The sequence below is a fragment of the Nymphaea colorata genome, chromosome 10, assembly GCF_008831285.2.
Source record: "Nymphaea colorata isolate Beijing-Zhang1983 chromosome 10, ASM883128v2, whole genome shotgun sequence".
Taxonomy (NCBI): Eukaryota; Viridiplantae; Streptophyta; class Magnoliopsida; order Nymphaeales; family Nymphaeaceae; genus Nymphaea; species Nymphaea colorata.
In genome coordinates, this window is record NC_045147.1 from 2,072,980 (window position 1) to 2,093,423 (window position 20,444).

Consider the following 20,444-nt stretch of genomic DNA (forward strand, 5'->3'; position numbering starts at 1 on the left):
ATCCAGTGTCAACGATATGCCTATGTTTGTGTTCGGAGATGCCATTCTGTTCTTGAGTGTGAGGACAGGAATAACGGTGTTTAATTCCTGCCTTGGAAAAATAGTTGTCCATGCACTTGTATTCTCCTCCATCTGTCACTTCAGATTTATGTTTCAACAAAAACAGTCATGTAAATCTTGACCATGCATCAACAAAGATAACATAAAATCGATGTCCATAGATACTAGAAATAGGGGCTGGCCCCCATACATTTGAAAAGATGATCTCTAGAGGTTCCAATTTACTGTAATCAATGCGACTAAAGGGCAACTTATGCATTTTAGCAGTTTGACAAGAAGAACAAATTCTGATATTGCAGTCCGAAAAAAGTAAATTAAAGGAACTAAGCACACGATCAACAATCTTTCTATTTGGATGTCCCAACCGGGCATGCCATGTAGCGTGACTAGCCTTTTGTCCAATGCAAGCAACTTTTTCTTTAAACTTGTCAAAGTCAAGTGTGTAGCTTCCTCCTTTAACGTGTCCTCTCAACAGCTTTTGTTTGGATCTGGCATCTCTAATTTTGCACTCTCTTGCATCAAATTCAAAAACAACGTTATTATCTTCAGCAAACCGATGCACAGAGAGAAGTTTCTTGGTGATAAGAGGAACATGAAGAATATCATGCATCTTGAAGTTGAGATTTCCAACTTTAAAGGATGAACTACCAATGTGTTTAATAGCTAAACCTGTACCATTTCCCACCTTGACAGAGTCAGTGCCCGAGTAAGCGGAATTTATTGACAAAGAGCTGAGATCAGGAGCAACGTGATGGGAAGCACCAGAATCAGGATACCACGAATCATCACCGGTGGTCTTAGATGTAGCAGCATTATACGCATGAGGAGGATTGGAATTAGAACTGTCTGATTGCTGGAATAATCTGCACGTCTTTGCCGAGTGCCCTATCTTTTCACATAATTGACAAACAATGTGAGAGCGTTGATCATTATAATACCTTTGATTTTGCTGATTGTTGTTGTAGTTTCCTCGTCCTCGGCCTCGTGAGCGAAATCGACCACCACGGCCTCCACGATAGTTTCCCCTTCCATAATATTGATTTCCGGTACCTTGGTTGGTTCTGTGAGTGACATTAGCTTCAACTTGTGAGTTGGATGCTTTTTCAACAGAATCATCTTCACCAAGGTAGGCTTCATGGGACAACAAGAGACTAACTAATTCAGTCATGCTAACAGGATCCTTGCGAATAGATATAGAAATACGAATTGTGTCATACTCTGGTGGAAGACCACGGAGTATATGAAGAATAAAGTCCTCTTCTTCAACTTTCTTTCCAGCAACTTTGAGATGGTGGGCAATGGATCTAGCTTTTTGAACAAATTGGGAAATAGATTTGCTTCCCTTTCTTAAATTTTGTAGCTGCTCCTTAAGTTGTAAGATGCGTGCACGTGACTGTGCAGCATAAGCATCTTGCAGAGTGGTCCAGACTTCATAAGACGTTTCCAATCCAATAACTTGGGAGTGAATAGAGTCAGACAAAGGGGAAATAAGCCAGCTAAGGAGAAGCTGATCTCGCCGGCACCAGTCTATATACTCAGGATTGGGAGCAGATTTGCCATCCTTGATGACTGTTTTTTGAGGTTCAGTTTTTGATCTGTCAATGAAGCCTTCAAGATCATAGGAGATAAGCAGAGATCGGAATTGAGATGCCCACAATACATAGTTATCAGAATCTAACTTGGTTGAAATGAAGTGTTGAAAAGAGGTAGGAGCTGGTAGGCCTGGAAACGGAGAGGAGCTGGCTGTCGTGTCCACGCTGAAAATAGAGCACCATCCGCTCTGATACCATATGAAAGGAATGAAAAAGTATTCAGAAGTTTTAATGTGCTTCACCTGTTAAGGCTACATCCACGATGCAAGGACACACACTACCGTGGTTCCTACTTTCCTTTTATAAACTCTGTTGCTTTACAATGGATGGGGATAACCTTTTCAGTTTTAACAGACTTGATAAGGTTTACCCTTTCAGTTACATCCTCTTTACATGAGGATGGATTACATGCTAACGTGGTTCCACATTTGGTGGAGCTGATGTAACCAACTGCACGTTCATTGTGATCAGGACGAGAGTCTTTCACAAAACTCACCATTCAAAGTAGTTATGAATGCAAAGCTTTTAAAAAACCCACCTTCGGGTGAGCGGGAGAGAACCCACCACCACCTGAATGAGAGGCCAAATTTCCCTTTTCTTCCACTTACCCTAGGGTCTAGAGTGGCTTTGGGATCTGGGTAGACGCATAGTATACTCTTCAACTCAAGTATTGCACATATTACTACTTGCAGTTTAAAAGAGTGGGATTTATGAGAATCGACTCAAGGATGTGTCAACAGTGTGCTACTCAGGCGGACCAGCTATGCCTTATTTTGATTGGCTTTCTCTTTCACCCATTTAACTTGGGAATTTTGATGTCCATGTTTGTTGCCGCATTTGCTTCTTCGGCCTCTCACATGGGGAAGAAAATAAAGTTGACGTCTTAACAACCCAGTAGAATGTGAGTTCTCAATTGATGACATGGAACAAAAAAGAAAAGGTGGAAGGTTGATCTTTTAGTAAACTGAATTGCAGGCGGATCTCTATGGGGTTTTGATTAGTACCGTAACTTGGGGAGTGCAGGGGAGGTGATTCAAGTATGGCTCATCACTTGAATCGGTTGAGTTCGTGCCATGCTCATCTTTGTTTCAGTTCAGCAAATTAACAACTTTACATGGGCTTTGCTCGCTTGGACTTGTGAACTGATTGCCAACAGACGTTTTAAAATTTTACGTCGAATTTGATTCGATTTAGTTCTTTAAACAAATGAGCTTTTAATGAGCTGTTGACTGGGTTTAAAGATTGTTAGAAATTTGCGACGAGATTTAAACCATTCATTGTGGAATTCCTTTTCCCTTGTCGGTCGTCTTTCCTTTTTCCTTTCAGGATGACAATGTCTTTCAAAAGAGGGAGAGAGAGAGAGAGAGAGTAAATAGAGGTCTAAAAGGGGGACGTTAGAAAGTAAAATGGAAGGTGGCATTATACTTTTATATGTTTACATATATAAGAGAATTCTATGCTGCCATGTATAGGTGGTTAAAAATGTAAAATTTTATCATTAAAAGTACTATGAATCATTGCTAAAAACACGTGGCTACTTTATAAACCATCACTAATATTCACATGACAGCAGTTTTTTTGAATGGTTTTTCAATTTTTGGTCATCTAACAACATTTAGCATACAACAACTTAAATAAATGAAAATTAAGGTCGATAAAGGTACCATGTTATATATAATTCCTTTTGATTTATACTTTGGACATTGAAACTTGGTTAAAAATGAAGGTCATTGGCACATTAGCTGGGGCCAGTAGCTTATTGTTGGCACACATTCGAGTGGCATGAGCACCTATATTCTTTGTTCAAATGGAAGAAACCGATGCATTAGTTGTACAGTGTCAGCACCAGCTCATGCATTGATGCAACATTAAACCCTGAGTGAAAAGGAAAGGGAGGGGTTTTTCTCCTCCTCAACCCAAAAATCTTGAGGTTGCGGTTGATAACCTTGAATCTGAGGTTGGATTTACTGTGTAAATATGAGATTTATTAAACTGCAGATTTCAGATCCGTGAGAATGTTGAAATCCATGGATCTCAAATCGGAAAGAGATTCTGGCTTCCATTGTGGATTTTAGATCCACACGTGAAGGTAGAGAGGGGAGGAGAAAGGGGAGGTTGAGAGAGTGCAAACATGGGCTTTTAAAACCTCATATCTAAGATATGAGGTTCTAAAATCTGCCCTGAATTTAAGATCCAATGAATCGGAGAAAGGAAGGGGCCTTTCCTCCTGCTCACACCCTAAATTAAAGTTTTTAAGAAAATATGCTCAAAATTTTGGTGTAAAAGAAAAAAAAAGTATGTTCCTTTCATTCAACCATTAGTTTTGTTTATATAATTTAATTTATCCAGTAAATAAAACATATTTCCGCTAGCGGCGCCGCTGGCCGAAGGCTGTCTGCCCGTCCATTATGGTTTCAGCAAAATTGGAGTCTATTCTTGTAAATGGTTCGAGCTGCTGAACAGGAGAAACTAGAAAGGCCGAAGAATGGCCACCGACATTTTCTCCCCCTCGTGTTTGAATGTTTGACGACGTAGAAGGAAGTGGACATCGATCCTCAAGGTCAGGTGCCGACCATGTCTCTCCTTAACCTCCGCCTTATAATCAAGAGATGTGCACCTGTCTTCTGCTTCCGCGATGTCCAATCGCCCGTCACCACATTCTTCTTCCCCTCTCTCTGTTTCACAAGGTTGGACCAAGAATCCCACTACCCAAGTCCTGTCCTCTCTTCATGGGCCGTCGCCACCACTCCTCCATCACCTATAATTCCCATTTAAATAAGTGTTCCTCTCTAAGAGAGCTCAAAATGATTCATGCCCAAATAGTCACCAGCGGTCTCTCCTCGAACCTGTCGTTGGCAACGAAGCTAATCAGTGTTTCGAACTCAGTGGCCGTTAGAATGGACTACGCACGTCAAGTGTTCGATGCAATGCCTGAGAAAGATGTCTTTATATGGAACACTGTCATCAGAGGTTATGCTGATTCCGGGCCATGCAAAGAAGCACTTGTTCTTTACTGTCAGATGCACAGGGATGGTCGGCATCCAGACCATTTCACTTTTCCGTTCGTGGTTCGTTCATGTGGTGTGCTATCGGCTCTTTTTTTGGGGAAGCAGGCCCACTGCAATGCCATTAAGAATTGCTTCGATTATGATATCTTTGTCCAGACATCGTTAGTGGCAATGTATTGTCAGTGTGGGGATGTCGACAATGCTAAGTTGATTTTCAATGAGATGGAGTTGAAAAACACAGCCTCCTGGACGGCTATGATTGCTGGTTACGTGCAAAATGCATATTTTAGCGACGCCTTGGTACTCTTCCATCAGATGTTGGAATCAGAAGTAAGGCCGAATTCGATCACGTTGGTGAGCATTCTTCCTGCTTGTGCAAATACGGATCAACTCTACCAAGGAATGCTGATTCATGCTTATGCATTTAAGCTAGGTTTGGATGCAGATATTTCATTTATCAACACTTTGATCTCTATGTATTCAAAGTGTAAGAATGTTGATATTTCCAGGTCCTTGTTTGATAGGATGGAGTTTAGAAATTTAGTTTCCTGGAATTCCATGATCGCCGCTTACGAGAATAATGATCAGCCCAGGAAAGCTCTCAAGCTTTTCAGGCGAATGAAGACAGAGGGGGTTAACTTTGATTACATAACAATGGTTAGTGTAATTTCTGCCTGTGCTAAGTTGGGGGCTCTAAATACAGGAAGACGAGTGCATGAGCTGGTAGAAATGAAGGGGCTCAGTTCCAACCCCTCCATTACCCATGCACTTCTGGACATGTATGCGAAGTGTGGCAGTGTAGAATTGGCACGTAAAGTATTCGACAGCTTAAATGAGAAAACTGTGGTATCTTGGAGCTCTATGATTGGGGCATATGCGGCACATGGGCATGGTTTGGAGGCTATGTTGCTTTTCACTGACATGCATGGACAAGGAGTGAGACCAAATGGAATTACTTTCACAGCTATTTTGACTGCGTGCAGTCATGCAGGTCTTGTGGAAGAAGGTAAGAAGCATTTTGATGGCATGACAAGGTATTTTAACCTTGTACCTGGTGTTGAGCACTACACTTGTATGGTGGACCTTCTTGGTCGTGCTGGACGGCTAGTTGAAGCATATGACTTCATTCAGAAAATGCCAATCCAGCCCGATGCTGATGTTTGGGCAGCCCTTCTTGGTGCCTGTAGAATTCATCGCAATCTGGAGATCGCAGAGCTTGTGGCAGAAAAAATCTCTTTGGATCATCAGACTATTAACTATTATGTACTTTTGTCAAATATCTATGCTGAAGCTGGTAGGTGGGATGATGTAGCTCGGTTAAGAATGTTGATAGAAAAGCGACAGCTGAGAAAGATTCCTGGTCGAAGTTCATTGGAGATAATAAAAGATTCTATGCATTCCTCTCAGGTTAAAGGTTATGCCTGTCATGGAAGTATATAAGTGAAGTTGCATCGTGAACTGTTTGGCTGGTTCCATATTGCAGATTATCTGCTTGATACGCTTAAATTGGGAGTCACATAATCTTCAGCCTCAGGGAAAGATAAGCTAAAAATAACATGGTATTTGATGTATTTATGTCCATTCCTCGTGAAACTGCTTTCATCCACGCTCTTATCATCAGCGGTAAATATGAAGAGCAACTGCAGTGACAAGGAATAGATAGGAATAGAAACTGAATGAGAGAGAAGTCTTCTGCATTTTTTGACATGCTCAAAACCATCAAATTTCCACCAGTATATGGTCATATGCATTGAAGAAAAATTCTCCTACCAAGCTTACGAGTGCTTGTAAAATTGCTTATTGCCAGCATGGAGGAAGTGGGAATTGGAAAATATTGGCCAGTGTGAAGTCATTATTCCTTGGATTTATGAAGGCAATTTTGTTTGAAACAGAAACCGAGTGAAAGCAGAAAGGTTAAGAAGGAACATATTGTAAAGACTCTGATTCAGGGATTGAAGCAAACAACATGAGCTGTGTGAATTTAAAGCTTCTTGCTGTGGCATATCTGAAGTACTTCTAATGCATGGAAGTGGATAAGTCAGTGAAAAACTTGCAGTTTGAGCCTTCCTCTCTCTGTGTACTATATTTGTTTTGATGGTAATTGTTCATATGGTCATATGAAGGCACTATTGATTGGTTTACACGCTGGCCAAAAGGAGAACAGTAAAGAAGGAAGATTTTGCAAAAGTTTGTCCAAAGATTCTATTCGAAGGTTGAAACAGACAAGAAGGCAGTACAGATTCGAGCTTTTTGCCAAGGTGTTCTTGCGTACCTAGAGTATTACAAACGGATGGAAGTGGGGAGTTTCACAAAACATGGAATTTGAACCTTCCTCTTGCCATGTATTATATTTGTTTTGCAAGTTATTGCTTATGTGAAACTTTTATTTTAAACCTCGCTAAACAAAATTTTGGATGCTGAAATTCTTGAAATAGAAGCACAAACAGTTGTAATCCTTGTCGTCAGCAGGAAGTGCTTTAATTAGCATTCATGGTTGAAATACCGTTTATTTTTCCCAAGCCTGTCAAATCTCCAAAAGCTTTGGACTGGAAAGCTTCACTCTCATCATTTTGTAAAGATTATATGTCTCGGATGACAATGTATTTTGGTATTTTTACCCAGTAGTTGATAACGGAAATGGTATTCCTGAAGTTAAAAATGGAAGAAATTATGACCTGGTTGATATGTGAAAAGTTCTATTGCATACGAGTAGACATGCTATTTTCTGCATCAAATAAGCAACATGCGGAGGTGACACGCATAAAAAGTTTAAATTTTCAAAAGATTTGTATGGATTTCTTGTATTTGTGTGGTTTCAGGTACAGAATGTGTTACTAGTGGCAGCATTCTATTGCTTTTTGCTTAACCATATTTTCACTGGCTTTTTTGAACGATTTCCAATTTTTAGCTTATCTTTGTTTCCAGTTCGCTTACAGTTTCGTTTTTCTTATTCAACTTCTATTTTTATTTTCTTGCACAATTCTCATGGAATTCTCGTCGCAGTTGTATGGTCATTTTCAGGATATCAAAGTTCAGTGCTTTGTGCAAAGCCCTACTCTTTGCGACTAGAGAGAGGGCAGTGAAAGTTCCCCCTGCTCCCTCGAAGCCAAAGACACTTTGCATGAATGATCCATCAGGCATAGACGGTCACTGCAGAAGCCTCTTTCTTTTCTCTTACGTGCTTCTCGGGTAATGGTACTTTCTCACAGATCTAGGCCGTTCTGCAGCTTGTTAACATTTAAATGGCACTACACTAATTCCCAAAGATGGTTACTGAAACCAAGATGTCACGAATAAAGTCCTAAGGTCACTGGTTTTAGAACAATCGGTAGGGATGAACCTTGCTAGAAATCTCAACAATCACGAAATCATATTACAAATAAAATTGTGTCCTTATTGAAATTAAACAGAATGGCTTTGGCTACTACTGCAAAATATACAGGATACTTGATAAAGAAGATAAAGCAGTGATGGGACCTGAAGAATTCGGCCTTGGTGCTACGACTGTCTGTAAAAGAAAAATGGGAGCCTGTTTGCTGCCCTCACCACCATTTGTAAGAGGAAATAAGAGAGCGATTACTCAAGGTGCTTTTGGAAGGCATCAGTGAGGACAGTTTCGGACTGCAAAGAGGCCTTGAGTATCTCTATACACTGTAAACAACATACCAACCACATTAATACAGCTACTCGCATGCATGATTCAAAGATCAGATAAATGCTGCGAAGGTTACGCATGTATGCTAATGTTATATCGCTGAATCCTGCTAAAACGCCTGACCAATGTGGAAACAGCTTTTCAAAACAGAGTTGCAGTCTGGGATGGAGTTGATAAATGAAACTTTACCTTTGAGCACCATTTACAGGATGATGTTTTCGGTGATTCCATCGTCGATTGCTTTCTGGCAATACCAAGTTTTAACAGCACATTTTCACAAAGAAAACATATTTTGGCAACACGGAGACTTCAATTTCTTCTTGAACTTAGGGCCCCCAATTAGTCTTTTATGTACAAGAAATGTATCGTTGGAGATTGAGAGACTACCCATTTGGGAAAAGTAGGGTCTCTTTTGTTTTTGGTAAGGGAAACCACAGAGTTTTTTTGGCTGAGCGGCACTCGAGTCACCAGCCCCGGTCTAATATAAGCATCTCATGTAATTTTTAATGCATCACAATATAATTTTGAATTTTTAAACTTAAACTTTTAATAGGATGGTGTGGACGGTGGCTTGTACCAGTCCCCATGTATCTCCGCCACTGAAAGCCACCGATTTTTGTTTCTTAATGTGCAGGAACTGGAATGTTTACCATACCCTTTTTACTTGCCCGCAGTGTAAAACCCTTGGCTAATACGACTTGCTCTCTAACATGTGATCGCAGATGATGGTTATTGAACTTTAGACCTCCAATTTGAAGATTTCAATCAAACGCACTTAGGAGCCTTTGTAAACAAGTAGGAGTTATTTCATCTTGGATCTCTAACAACTGCCTGTAGGAGGTGCTGGTTACCAAGACTTCTCCAAATGCATAAACTCCTATTCATTGATTTGTGCAAAATATATAACGGAAATGTGTTTCTTCATCTTGTAAAATTGCTTTGATTTATTTATTTATCAACGGTACATGCTGCACGTCCAACCAATTTGTTGAAAAATCTCGAGTTTAAAATATAGTTATATAACTCTCTTGGAAAACTATATTCTCACTTTTCACTATCATGAGAATTCCACAACAACCTTTATATATATTTTTTAAAAAAACGTAGTTCATTTGATTTGTTTCCATCTCATTCACTGTTGTGAATTCAATAAAAGATGCAAACGTAATTGTCGAACAAGCTGAAAATTTTGAAAATAAAGAAGCGCGATGAATGTTTAATAGGTTGAGAAATAGACCCTACTATTGGAGTTGTTAAAAGTAAAGAAGTCGAAGTTTAGTTCGCCTAACTTGATGATAACTTATTTGAAGAAATCATGTGATCTTTTGTTGGGTCTTATAGAAAGGGGCATCATCAATGCATTTCCCCTTACAAATCCCTATCCAGAATTGGTCGTCAGGATGTTAATATATTCGATTTAGAGTGAATAGTTGACCGAACGATTTTTTTCTTTTTTTAAGATCAGATATGAAAAAAAATATATTCTATTAAGAAATCAGACAAATTTTGGATTCAAGGAACGTCAATCGATTGGATTCAGATTTGGGTCAGGACATAGACAAATATTTGATCCGATTAGGATTCAGATTCAGATCTGATTTAGCTTTAAACAAATTATTATATTCAATGCTGTTACATTTTGAAAATGGGACAGATTCTGTTCAAAATACGGATTCTGATTTGAATATGAATCTAAAAATCTGACTCGTATCATATTCGGATTTTGAAATTGCATTTCAGATTTAAATTTGGATATGACTTTTTTTTTTGTATTTGAATCTAAATTGGAGCTGAATATGTAAACATTTAGATGCGGTTAAGAGTACATCTTATTCAAATAACTGACATCCTTAATTGATTGGTTCAAACCATACTGGTAGCAAATAAATTCAAGTCTGTGGTGGATCCGAGAGTGCCACATTTCAAGTTTCCACCAATTTTTAAAATATTTTCTTATTGTTAATCATTTTATACAGTTTTTTTCCTTTGTTGTTTTATAAAATGACTTTTTAACGTTAAGTTCATTATATCGTAAAGCTTCGGGAAACCGCATGAAAAGGCAGGATGCCCAACTACTAGACATATAAAACGCAAGAATTCAGGCAAAGAGGAGAGAGAGAGAGAGAGAGCACCTCAGCCTTGCCCACAGCAATGTCCTTCTCCTCCAATATGGTCGTATCAGTTATGTCCATCTTCTTCACGAGGGAAAGCGTGGTGATGGGAAGCACGAAAAGATCATCGGTTATCACGTAGCCCACCAGATCTCTCACGCTTTTCCCACTCTTGCCAACCGACGTCGCCGGCCTGGTAGGAGCTCGAAGAGTCACCTCCGTGCCCATCGGATTCCCGCAAGCCGAACATTTGTCCGTCGGATCCGTGGTGACAAAGTCCCTGCACCTGTTGTAGTACACGGCGTTGCACCTGTAGTACCTCGCCGGCGGCGCGGTCGTCGGCGACGCCGGCGCTGGCAGGATCGCCATCAGCTGCCCGCGAAGCAGGGGATGGACTTCGGGGGACAGAAGCACTTCCTTCGTCACCGGCGGCTCCATGTAGATGTCGTCCAGCGTCTCAACGCTCCCGTGCAGGTTGGTCAGACTCCCGGGCATGGCTTCCTCCGACAGGATCTTAGTTACTGTCTTAAGGGGGAGAGTTAGCAGGCTGAACAGAAGGTCCACGAAATCCTTGCCTGCTTCTGCATACACCACCTTCTTCTCCTTCGGGTTGATCACCAGTTTGACAGAATGCGTCTTCTCTGGAGCCTTAGTAGCCGAGGAGCTGCTGCTGCTGCTGGACATTGCAACAAGAAACTGATATCTCTTTGGCGAAGAAGGTGGGGAATTTTGTGTAGGATTGTGTTTATGCGAAGCTGGGGAGAGACAATTGGAATAAATAGCTTCCGATCAGAGAGAGAGAGAGAGAGAGAGAGAGAGAGAGAGAGAGAGAGAGATGGATATGCCTGCCTTAAGTGAAAAGAGACTTGTTACTGAATTTGGGAGAAGATGAGATGTCAGATACTTTGGAAGGCTTCCAGTGCCTTGACAAGAAGGAAAGGAATGATTCTTTCATTGCAGGTGCAGCCATGGACGTGCATGAAGCCATGCACAGGATTTTAGATTTTAGGACGCTCTTTAATGTTCAGTTACTGAGTTGTCTATGCGATCTTTAGAGATGAAACTTGAAAGTGGCTCGATTAAGCCAAGGAAAATTTTTGCATGGGGAGGCCAACCTCTTGTTCTTGGTTTTAGAAAATGGGGGCTTTAGCTTTTTTGAATTTCTTTGGTCTGGCTTACTGGTTTCTAATAGATGAATGGAAAATTTTAACCTACATTATATTAACTAAGTCTGCCATCTTGAGGGGACAAAGTTTTAACTTGTCCGTCTTGTGAAAAAAGAAAATACTTGTCCAACACAATGGAAAACTAAAGGCGCAGCAGTTGTTGCTTATTTGAGTTCCACTCATATATATATTTTCTAAAGAAATGTTTTAAGCGTGCTGATAAAGATACAGCTAAAAAGAACATGAGTTGTTTTCAAGATTAGGCCTAAAATAATTGACTAACAGTTAAGGAGAAATTTTTCTTCAAAACGAACTGGAACATTCGTGTGGCCTGGATAACAAAGAGTTCCTTCAACGTTCAAACTCATATATATGATGTAGACACTTCCGTCTTTCTCTAGAAAGTCATAAGGAAAACCCAACCCTAAAAGTGTGGTTAAAAAAAAAAAAAAAGCCCATCTTACGTTATACACTCAAGAATTGAACCTTGACTTCACTTACGAACAGCCACAGTCTACTTAACAGGTTTCTTTTACTCCGAGCGGCATAGCAAAGGGGTTTGTCAGAAAGCATGTCTGATTTCTATACATGTTATACCTTTATGTCTTAAATGGTAAGGTATGGTACTATGTTTGAATGATGCACCACTGTCATCACTAACGCGATGCAGACCAGAACCCGGCAAGAGGGAGAATGGGGAGAAAAGAGCCTTCAGACTTCATTTTCAGGCGATGAAAATTTAACCTTATGCACACCTGAAACCAAACAAGTTTTTGCTTATTCTTTTTCAGGGTACTTACACTATGACGGAAAGTAGACAGCCATCTCCGGGAGATACATTAGTTGTATCCATTTCAACCTTGTCCATGTCATTAACAGCAGGAGAAATGGAAATGGTATACCGATCTTCATATGGATGATGTAGATCATTAGCATCTCCTACAAATTCTACATCACCCTTAGTTTAAAAAAAATATGAAAATGTATTTAAAAATTAACAAAAAAATGTTTTTATCGTGCCCGGACTGATTCTTGTTGGGCCCAGGCTGATCTGAACCCCTTTTCACAGCTTGGAATACAAACCACATTACAAATAAAAATGTCTTTATTGAAATTAAAGAAATTGGCATTCGCCATTTCTGCAATAAAAACATGATATATAATAGACGGAACCTGAAGAGTACAGCCTTGGTGCGACGCCTATCTCTAAAAGAACAATGGGAGCTTGGTGCTAGCCACGCCACCATTTGTAAGAGGAAATAAGAGAGCGATTACTAAAGGTGGTTTTGGAAGGCATCAGTGAGGACAGTCTCGGACTGCAAAGAGGCCTTGAGTATCTCTATACACTGTAAACAAAATATCCAGCCACATTAGTACAGTTACTAGAATACATGTTTCGCAGATCAGATAAATAAATGCTACAAAGGTCACGAATGTATGCCAATGTGATATTGTTCAGTCCTGTAAAATTCGCATGACCAAGGTGGAAACAGCTTTTCAAACAGAGTTTCAGTCTAGGATGGAGTTGACAAAAGCCCTTTGAGCACCATTTACAGGATGATGTTTTTGGTGATTCCATCGTCAATTAACCACACAGTTTGACAAAGAAAACATATTTGGAAACGAAAAGACTTTTGAATTTTTTCTTGAACTTAAGAGCCCCAAATCCGATTAGTCTTTTTATGTATGAGAAATGTATGATAGCTAGGAGGAGATTGAGAGACTACCCATTTGAGATAAGTAGGCTTTTTTTTTTTGTATTGATAACACCAATGGTGGAGCCGGGATTTTTTTGGCTGAGCAGCACTCTAATCACCAACCATCCATGTAATTTTTTTTAATCATCACAATGTAATTTTGAGTTTTTAAAATAAAACTTTTGACAGACTAGTATAAGCGGTGGCCTACACCAGCCCCCGTGTACTTCCGTCTGGAAACCACAATTTTTGTACAAGTGAAAACACACTTAGCAGTCTTTGTAAGCAAGTAGGAATTATTTGATCTTAGATCTCAGGCAACTGCCTGTAGGAGGTGCTGGTTACCAAGGTTGAACATAATTGCTTTTATTTATTTATCAACGGTACATGCATTAAACCCAACTAATTTGTTGAAGAACCTCGAGTTTAAAATATAACTCTCTTGGAAACCTATATTCTCACTTCTCACTATCATGAGAATTACAAAACTAGCTTTGTAGTTTTTTTTTTATTGAACGTAGTTAATTTCAGTTACTTCCATCTCATTCATTGTTGTGAATTGGATAAAAGATGTATAACTAATTCTAATATAAGTTGCAAAAATTGAAAATAAAGAAACGCAATGCATTTAATAGATTGACAAGTAGACCTTACTAAAGCCCTCAAACTTTAGCTTGCCCACCTTAATAAGTTATTTGAATGGCCCATTCATAGGTACCATATTTCAAGTTTCAACTAAATTTTTATGATATTTTTTCTATTGTTAATTGTTTTCTCTAGATTGAGTTGCGTGCGACTACATCGTAGGGGGACATTTTAATAATTTTTAAAAGGTATGTCATTTGTAGCTTTATTTATTTTATTTTGTCTTCCCAAAAAGTTTCCTTTTTTTCTGTGTAAACGAAAGTATTTTCATCATATCCAATTTTGTATACCATTATAACACATATAAACAGGTTCGCGGTTTCTGTTTTCGTATATATTTTTTTTCAAATGACTGTTTTTAACATTAAGTTCGTTATATTGTAAAGCTTGTCGAAACCACACACCATGGAAATGGCAAGATGCAAAAGCTTGGATAGACTACATAGCATACTAAAAAGGTAGGATGCTCACTTTAAGGGTTATATTGTACCTGTGAAAAAATAAATCTTTAATTTGATTGCTGAATGTTGTATACTTCAAAATCTTAAAGAGTGGAGAGCAAATGAAGATATCTGCTACCATACACACTGTTATGCATTACTAAAGCCCGAAAAGCAGGGGAATGGAGATGGTCTTCATTTGGATGCTCAACTAATGGGAATGGTAAGCATTCGTAGAGAAAGAGAGAGAGGGAGAGAGAGAGAACCTCAGTCTTGCCCACAGCAATGTCCTTCTCTCCCAATATGCTCGTATCAGTTATGTCCATCTTCTTCGCGAGGGAAAGCGTGGTGATGGGGAGCACGAAAAGATCATCGGTTATCAGGTAGCCCACCAGATCTCTCACGCTTTTCCCACTCTTGCCAACCGACGACGCCGACCTGGTAGGAGGCCAAAGCGTCAACTCTGAGTTCATCAGATTGAAGCAATTCGGACATGTCTCCACGGGATCCGTGGTGATAAACTGCCTGCCACACCTGTAGTAGTTGCACCTGTAGTACCTCGTCGGCGGTGAGGTGGTCCCCGACGTCGGGGAAGGCAGGATTGCCATCAGCTGCCCTCGAAGCAGGGGATGGACCTCTGGCGACAGAAGCACTTCCTTCGTCACCGGCGGCTCCATGTAGGTGTCGTCCAGCGCCTCAACGCTCCCGTGCAGGTTGGTCAGGCTCCCGGGCATGGCTTCCTCCGACAGGATCATAGTTACTGTCTTGAGGGGGAGCGTGAGCAGGCTGAACAGAAGGTCCACGAAATCCTTGCCTGCTTCTGCATATACCACCTTCTTCTCCTTCGGGTTGAACACCAGTTTGACGGAATGTGTCTTCTCTAGATCGGACGAACTGCTGCTGCTGGACATTGCTTCTAGAAACTGATGTCCCTTGGGGAAGAAGTTCGGGGATTATATAGGTGCAGGATTGTGTGTATGTGAACTTGGGGAGAAAGAGTTGGTATAAATAGGTTTTGATTAGAAAGAGAGAGAGAGAGAGAGAGAGAGCGAGGTGGGTATGCCTGCCTTAAGTGAAAAGAGACTTGTTATTAAATTTGGAGCGGAAGAGATGGTAGATACCTTGGAAGACTGCCGGTGGCTTGACAATAAGAAAAGGACGGCTCTTTCAGTGCAGGTACAGCCATCGACGTGCATGAAGCCATGCGGTTAGGTTTTAGGACGTCATTTGGAGCATTTTGAGGCTGTTTGGTAATAATAATACATTATTATTGTCCAATGAATCGGTTTAAAAGATTGAAGCAGAATTATGAATCTGCTCTAATTTTGAAGCAGATTTATTAGATAGTAACAATTTATGTCAAACCGCGTGTTAGTGTTATGTATCCAGTTTCCGAGTTGTCTGTGCAATCTTTAGCGATGAAACTTGAAAGTGGCCCAATTAAGCAAAAGAAATTTGCATGGGGTTGGGTAGGCCAACGTCTTGTTCTTGGTTTAAGAAAATGGGGGCTTTTGCTTTTTGAATTTCTTAGTCTGGCCCACTCGTATCTAATTGATCAACTGTAAAATTTAACCTGCATTCAATTAACCAAATCTGCCATCTTGAGAAGTGTTAAAGTTTTAACTGGTCCCTCTTGTGGAAAGAAAAAAAAAATGTTCCACACAATGGAAAACTAATGGCCGCAGTTGTAATTTGTTGTTATTTCAATTCAACTCATATATATATATATATATATATATATATATATATATATATATATGTATATATGTATATATATATATATATGTATATCTTAAATAAAGCTTTAAGCATACTGATAAGGATACCACTATAAAAAAAAAGCGTGAGGTGTTGCAAGATAAGGAAAAAAGTTTGACCAGCCATTAAGGAGAAGTTTTGAAGAAAAATTAAAACTGGAACGTTCATATGGCCTGGATAACAAAGAGGTCCTTCAAACTCATAAATGTGATGTAGATAATTAGGTGGTTTTCTAGAAAGCCATATATGGATGGTTGCGTTTTATAGCCTCAATCTAAGACTCGAGGCTATATAAAAAGGAGTGTTTTGTGAGCAGTAGCATGGGTGCCACATGTTAAAAATCATGGATTTAAGATTGGATGGGAGGTAGTTTACATGCCACATGTTAAAAACCATGAATTTAAGGTTGGATGGGAGGTAGTTTGATCTTAAGTCCTTAGATTTGAGATCCTAAGATCTTATATCACTGCTGATCTAAGATCCATAGTGAAACAAACATAACCATAAGGAAAACCCAACCCTAAACTCACTTGAAGTGTGGTAAAAGAAAGAAAAAACAAAATCTGAAGGTCCTCCCGATCTTAAATGGCACTTCCAAGAATTGAACGTTGGCTGTACTTACAAACAGCCAAAATCTATTTACTAAACAAGACTTCTTTGTCTCAAGGGGTATAAGCATATCAAACCAAAAGCAGGTCTTTGGTTCAATCCATATAAACACTATACTTCTAAGCCTTTATTGATGGATCAAGGTACTTAAGTTTGAAGGGTGCATCCTTTTGCTAATGTTGATGCAGTATAGGACCCCCAAGGCAGAGATATTGGGAGGGTGTCTTCAGGCCTCATTTCCAGGCAGTAGGTTATTAACCTTTCACTCCTATAAAACAGACTAAACAGACCTTTTCATTAGACAATGACCTAAAGTGGACAGCATGACCTGGAGATACGTTACATGTGTCCATTTCAATGTTGTAATTAACAGCAGTGGAAATGGAAACAGTGTTATGAATGTGTGGATGTATTTGACCATTAAAGGCATGAAAAGATGCATCACTAAAACTTGAAATTAACAAACTATAAAAGATGGTGGTTTCTGTTCTACAAAGTTGTTCAACAATTAAAGAATTTGAAACCTTAAATGGAGAACCACAACATCTTTGTTCTTATTACCAGTTAATTAAAGAAGACATATGGCTCCAAGAAATAAACTTCTCCAAATGTTAATTTATTTAAGTTTTCCTTTTCAAGGTGCAATTGCCATCGATCGTAAGGAACAAAGCATACCGATCTCATATGGATGGTGTAAATTATTAGCCTCTTCTACAAATTCTACGTCACCCATAATTTAATGGTGATTGATGGGTAATCCAGGGAATTATAATCTCCAAATCAATATTGATATGTATATATGGGGCTCTCCACTTTAACTTGAGTAAATATTATAAAAAAATTACTACATAACAACAAAAAAGCAAGTGTATCCTATAGGTTTTTTTTTCTTTATTTGAGAGAAAAATATGATATAATAATCATGCCCTCTTAAAATGTGACACCTCCACCTCCTTTAAGGGCATCACATTTATTTTTAGCATGGATGTCAGTTTGGACTCAATTTCAATAAGGTCCTAACTCATTCCATAACATAATTAATCAATTCTTTCATATAAGTAGAGGATAGTCGAAACAATTGATATATCTCATGTGTCTATCGAACTCATGCCAATATATTTCATAACCAATTGTTATAGGGACCGAGACTACTACCTAAAGATTGAATACGTGTCTGATTTGTTTTAATGGACAAGGTTCAAACACAAGAAAATTTGAAGAAATGGGGTTTATGACTTGCATCTTATTGTCCTCTTTGTTTGTAGAGAGGAATCACTTAACTTATTTTGGTAATGCAGCAAGGTTCAATGTCTTTCTTGCTACATGGAGAACTCTATTGTAGCAAGGTTTGAATGTCTTTGTTGCTACATGGAGAACTCCAGCACCCATGATATCAACTTGATCCTTTGATGAAAATTTATCATTTGGTGTAAAGCATATTCGTAGATCTAAAAGGAAGAAACTTCGTAGAAAGCCACAATTGCTCTAGCTCACATGTTGATGGCAAACACAATAAAATATGAAGAAATGAGGTTTATGACTTGCATCTTATTGTCATCTTTGTTAGTAAGAGATAAATCACTTCAGTTGTTTTTGTAATGCAGCAGGGTCATTATGTCTTTCTTGCTACATGAAGAAATCTATTGCAGCAAGCTTCAATATGTCTTTCTTGTTACTTGGATAACTCCAGCACCCATGATATCCACTTGGTTCTTTGATAAAAAAATTTATTATTTGATCTATATAGGCATGTTTGTAGGTCTAAAAGGTGGAGACTTCTTTGAAAGCAACAATTTCTCTATCTCACGTGTCTATCATTCACTCATGCTCCCATGGCAAGTATATTTCCCAAGAAATTGCTACAAGAACAAGAATTACCACCTAAAGATTGATTACATGTCTAGTTTGTATTGATGGACAAAGTTCAAACACAAGAAAAGTTGAAGAAATGGGGTTTACAATTTGCATCTTATTGTCCTTTTTGCTAATAGGTTGAGGAATGCATCTCTCACTTGTTTTGGTATTGAAGCAAAGTTCAATATGTCTTTCTTGCTATATGGAGAACTCTATTGTAGCAAGGTCCAGTATGTCTTTCTTGCTACACAGAGAATTCCAGCACCCATGATATCCACTTGATCCTTTGATAGAAATTTGTTATTTTGTCTAAAGCATATTCGTAGACTTAAAAGACCAAAACTTTCTCTAAGAGAAACAATTTATTTTCTTAAACAATTGCTACAAAGACCAAAACTACTTCCTAAATGTTGATTACATGTTTGGTTTGTATTGATGGACAAAGTTCAAACAAGAGAAGTTGAAGAAATGGGGTTTACAACTTGCATCTTATTGCCTTCTTTGTTAGTAGGATGGGGAATCTATTTCCCACTTCTTTTGGTATTTCAGCAATGTTCAATATGTCTTTCTTGCTACATGGAGAACTCTATTGTAGCAAAGTTCAAAATGTCTTTCTTGCTACATGGAAAACTCCAACACCCATGATATTCACTTGGTCCTAGAATATTGTGGAGACTTCTTTGGAAGCAACAATTTTCTCTATCTCACATGTCTATCATTCACGCATGTTTCCAATGCCAAATATATTTGTTAAGGAATTGCCACAGGGACCAAGATTACCACCTAAAGATTGATCACATGTTTGGTTTCTTTTGATGAATAAGGTTAAAAGACAAGAAAAATTGAAGAGATGAGATTTACGACCGCATCTCATTGTCCTCTTTGTTAGTAGGATGAAGAATCTACTCATCACTTGTTTTGGTATTGCAACAAGGTTCAATATGTATTTCTTGCTACATGGACAAGTCCAGCAGCCATCATATCTACTTGGTCTTTTGATAGAAATTTATTATTTGGTCTAAAGCATATTTCATAGACCTAAACGATGGAGATTTCTTTGGAAGATCTAGCCATTTATATTTTGGTCGTCGATTTGAACTCTCAAGAATGATATTAATCAAAATGTGGCATACAATCATTCATAACATCTGCATCAATGGTTTGAACTGAGGTTTATCTCATCATAAGAATTAGCCACTGGCAGAATTTGATGAATTTGTACCAGCCTTCTAATGTTTCTATCAATTTTTGTCTTAAACTTTGTCTTTCCTCTCTCAACACACGTTGGGAGAACTGATGGTATATCTTTCCACACTTGCTTTGTTTAATTAAGTTTCTTTTAACTCTCTCTCTCTCTCCCCTCCCCCTCAACCCCCCCCAACCGGCAAAAACAAAACCAGAATTTGATGAATTTGTTGTCTTCTAGGTTTTTTGTTTAATTTATGTTTCTGACTTTGGTATGTTCCTCTCAACATGCATTGGGAGCTGGTACTACTTTGCACACTATAATATATATATTCCTGTCCCCTCCACCCCCACCCCCCATAAAAAAAGCAAAACAAAACAAAACATTGCACACTATAATATAATATAATATAATATATATATATATATATATTCCTGTCCCCTCCCCCCCCCAAAAAAAAGCAAAACAAAACAAAACATTACACACTATATATATATATATATATATATACATATTCCTGTCCCCCACCCCCCCCCAAAAAAAAAAAAAGCAAAACAAAACAAAACAAAACAAAACATTCTATTATATCCCTAAGAACTATTTTTATATAAAATATGCTTTGGTTCAAGTTGTTTTTATGAAAAATGTGGATTTTTTTATCAT

At 38.7% G+C, this 20,444-nt stretch overlaps 2 protein-coding genes across 2 annotated transcripts; one reads left to right on the forward strand and one right to left on the reverse strand.

Moving 5' to 3' along the window:
* Nucleotides 1–4,031: 4,031 nt before the first annotated feature.
* On the forward strand, nt 4,032–7,173 carry LOC116261910 (putative pentatricopeptide repeat-containing protein At3g05240). The gene has a single exon (XM_031640844.2). It carries the CDS (start codon nt 4,262–4,264, stop codon nt 6,098–6,100), a length of 1,839 nt encoding a protein of 612 aa, XP_031496704.1. The 5' UTR covers nt 4,032–4,261; the 3' UTR covers nt 6,101–7,173.
* An 832-nt stretch (nt 7,174–8,005) lies between these two features.
* On the reverse strand, nt 8,006–15,362 carry LOC116262171 (uncharacterized). Its single transcript, XM_050079964.1, has 5 exons — nt 14,523–15,362; nt 12,393–12,531; nt 12,190–12,308; nt 10,448–11,208; nt 8,006–8,311 (listed from the first exon to the last, which is right to left on the reverse strand). Exons 1-5 carry the CDS (start codon nt 15,283–15,285, stop codon nt 8,237–8,239), a joined length of 1,857 nt encoding a protein of 618 aa, XP_049935921.1. The 5' UTR covers nt 15,286–15,362; the 3' UTR covers nt 8,006–8,236.
* Between the last annotated feature and the right edge of the window lie 5,082 nt (nt 15,363–20,444).

Excerpts from the sequence above, each read along its gene's own strand:
- LOC116261910 (XM_031640844.2), top strand. The coding sequence starts at position 4,262 with ATGTGCACCTGTCTTCTGCTTCCGCGATGTCCAATCGCCCGTCACCAC.
- LOC116262171 (XM_050079964.1), bottom strand. The coding sequence starts at position 15,285 with ATGTCCAGCAGCAGCAGTTCGTCCGATCTAGAGAAGACACATTCCGTC. Across the intron at positions 11,209-12,189 it reads TTACCATTTAAGACATAAAG|CTATTTATTCCAATTGTCTC; the intron begins GTATAACATGTA and ends TCTGATCGGAAG. Across the intron at positions 8,312-10,447 it reads TTGCTGTGGGCAAGGCTGAG|TGTATAGAGATACTCAAGGC; the intron begins GTGCTCTCTCTC and ends TGTTGTTTACAG.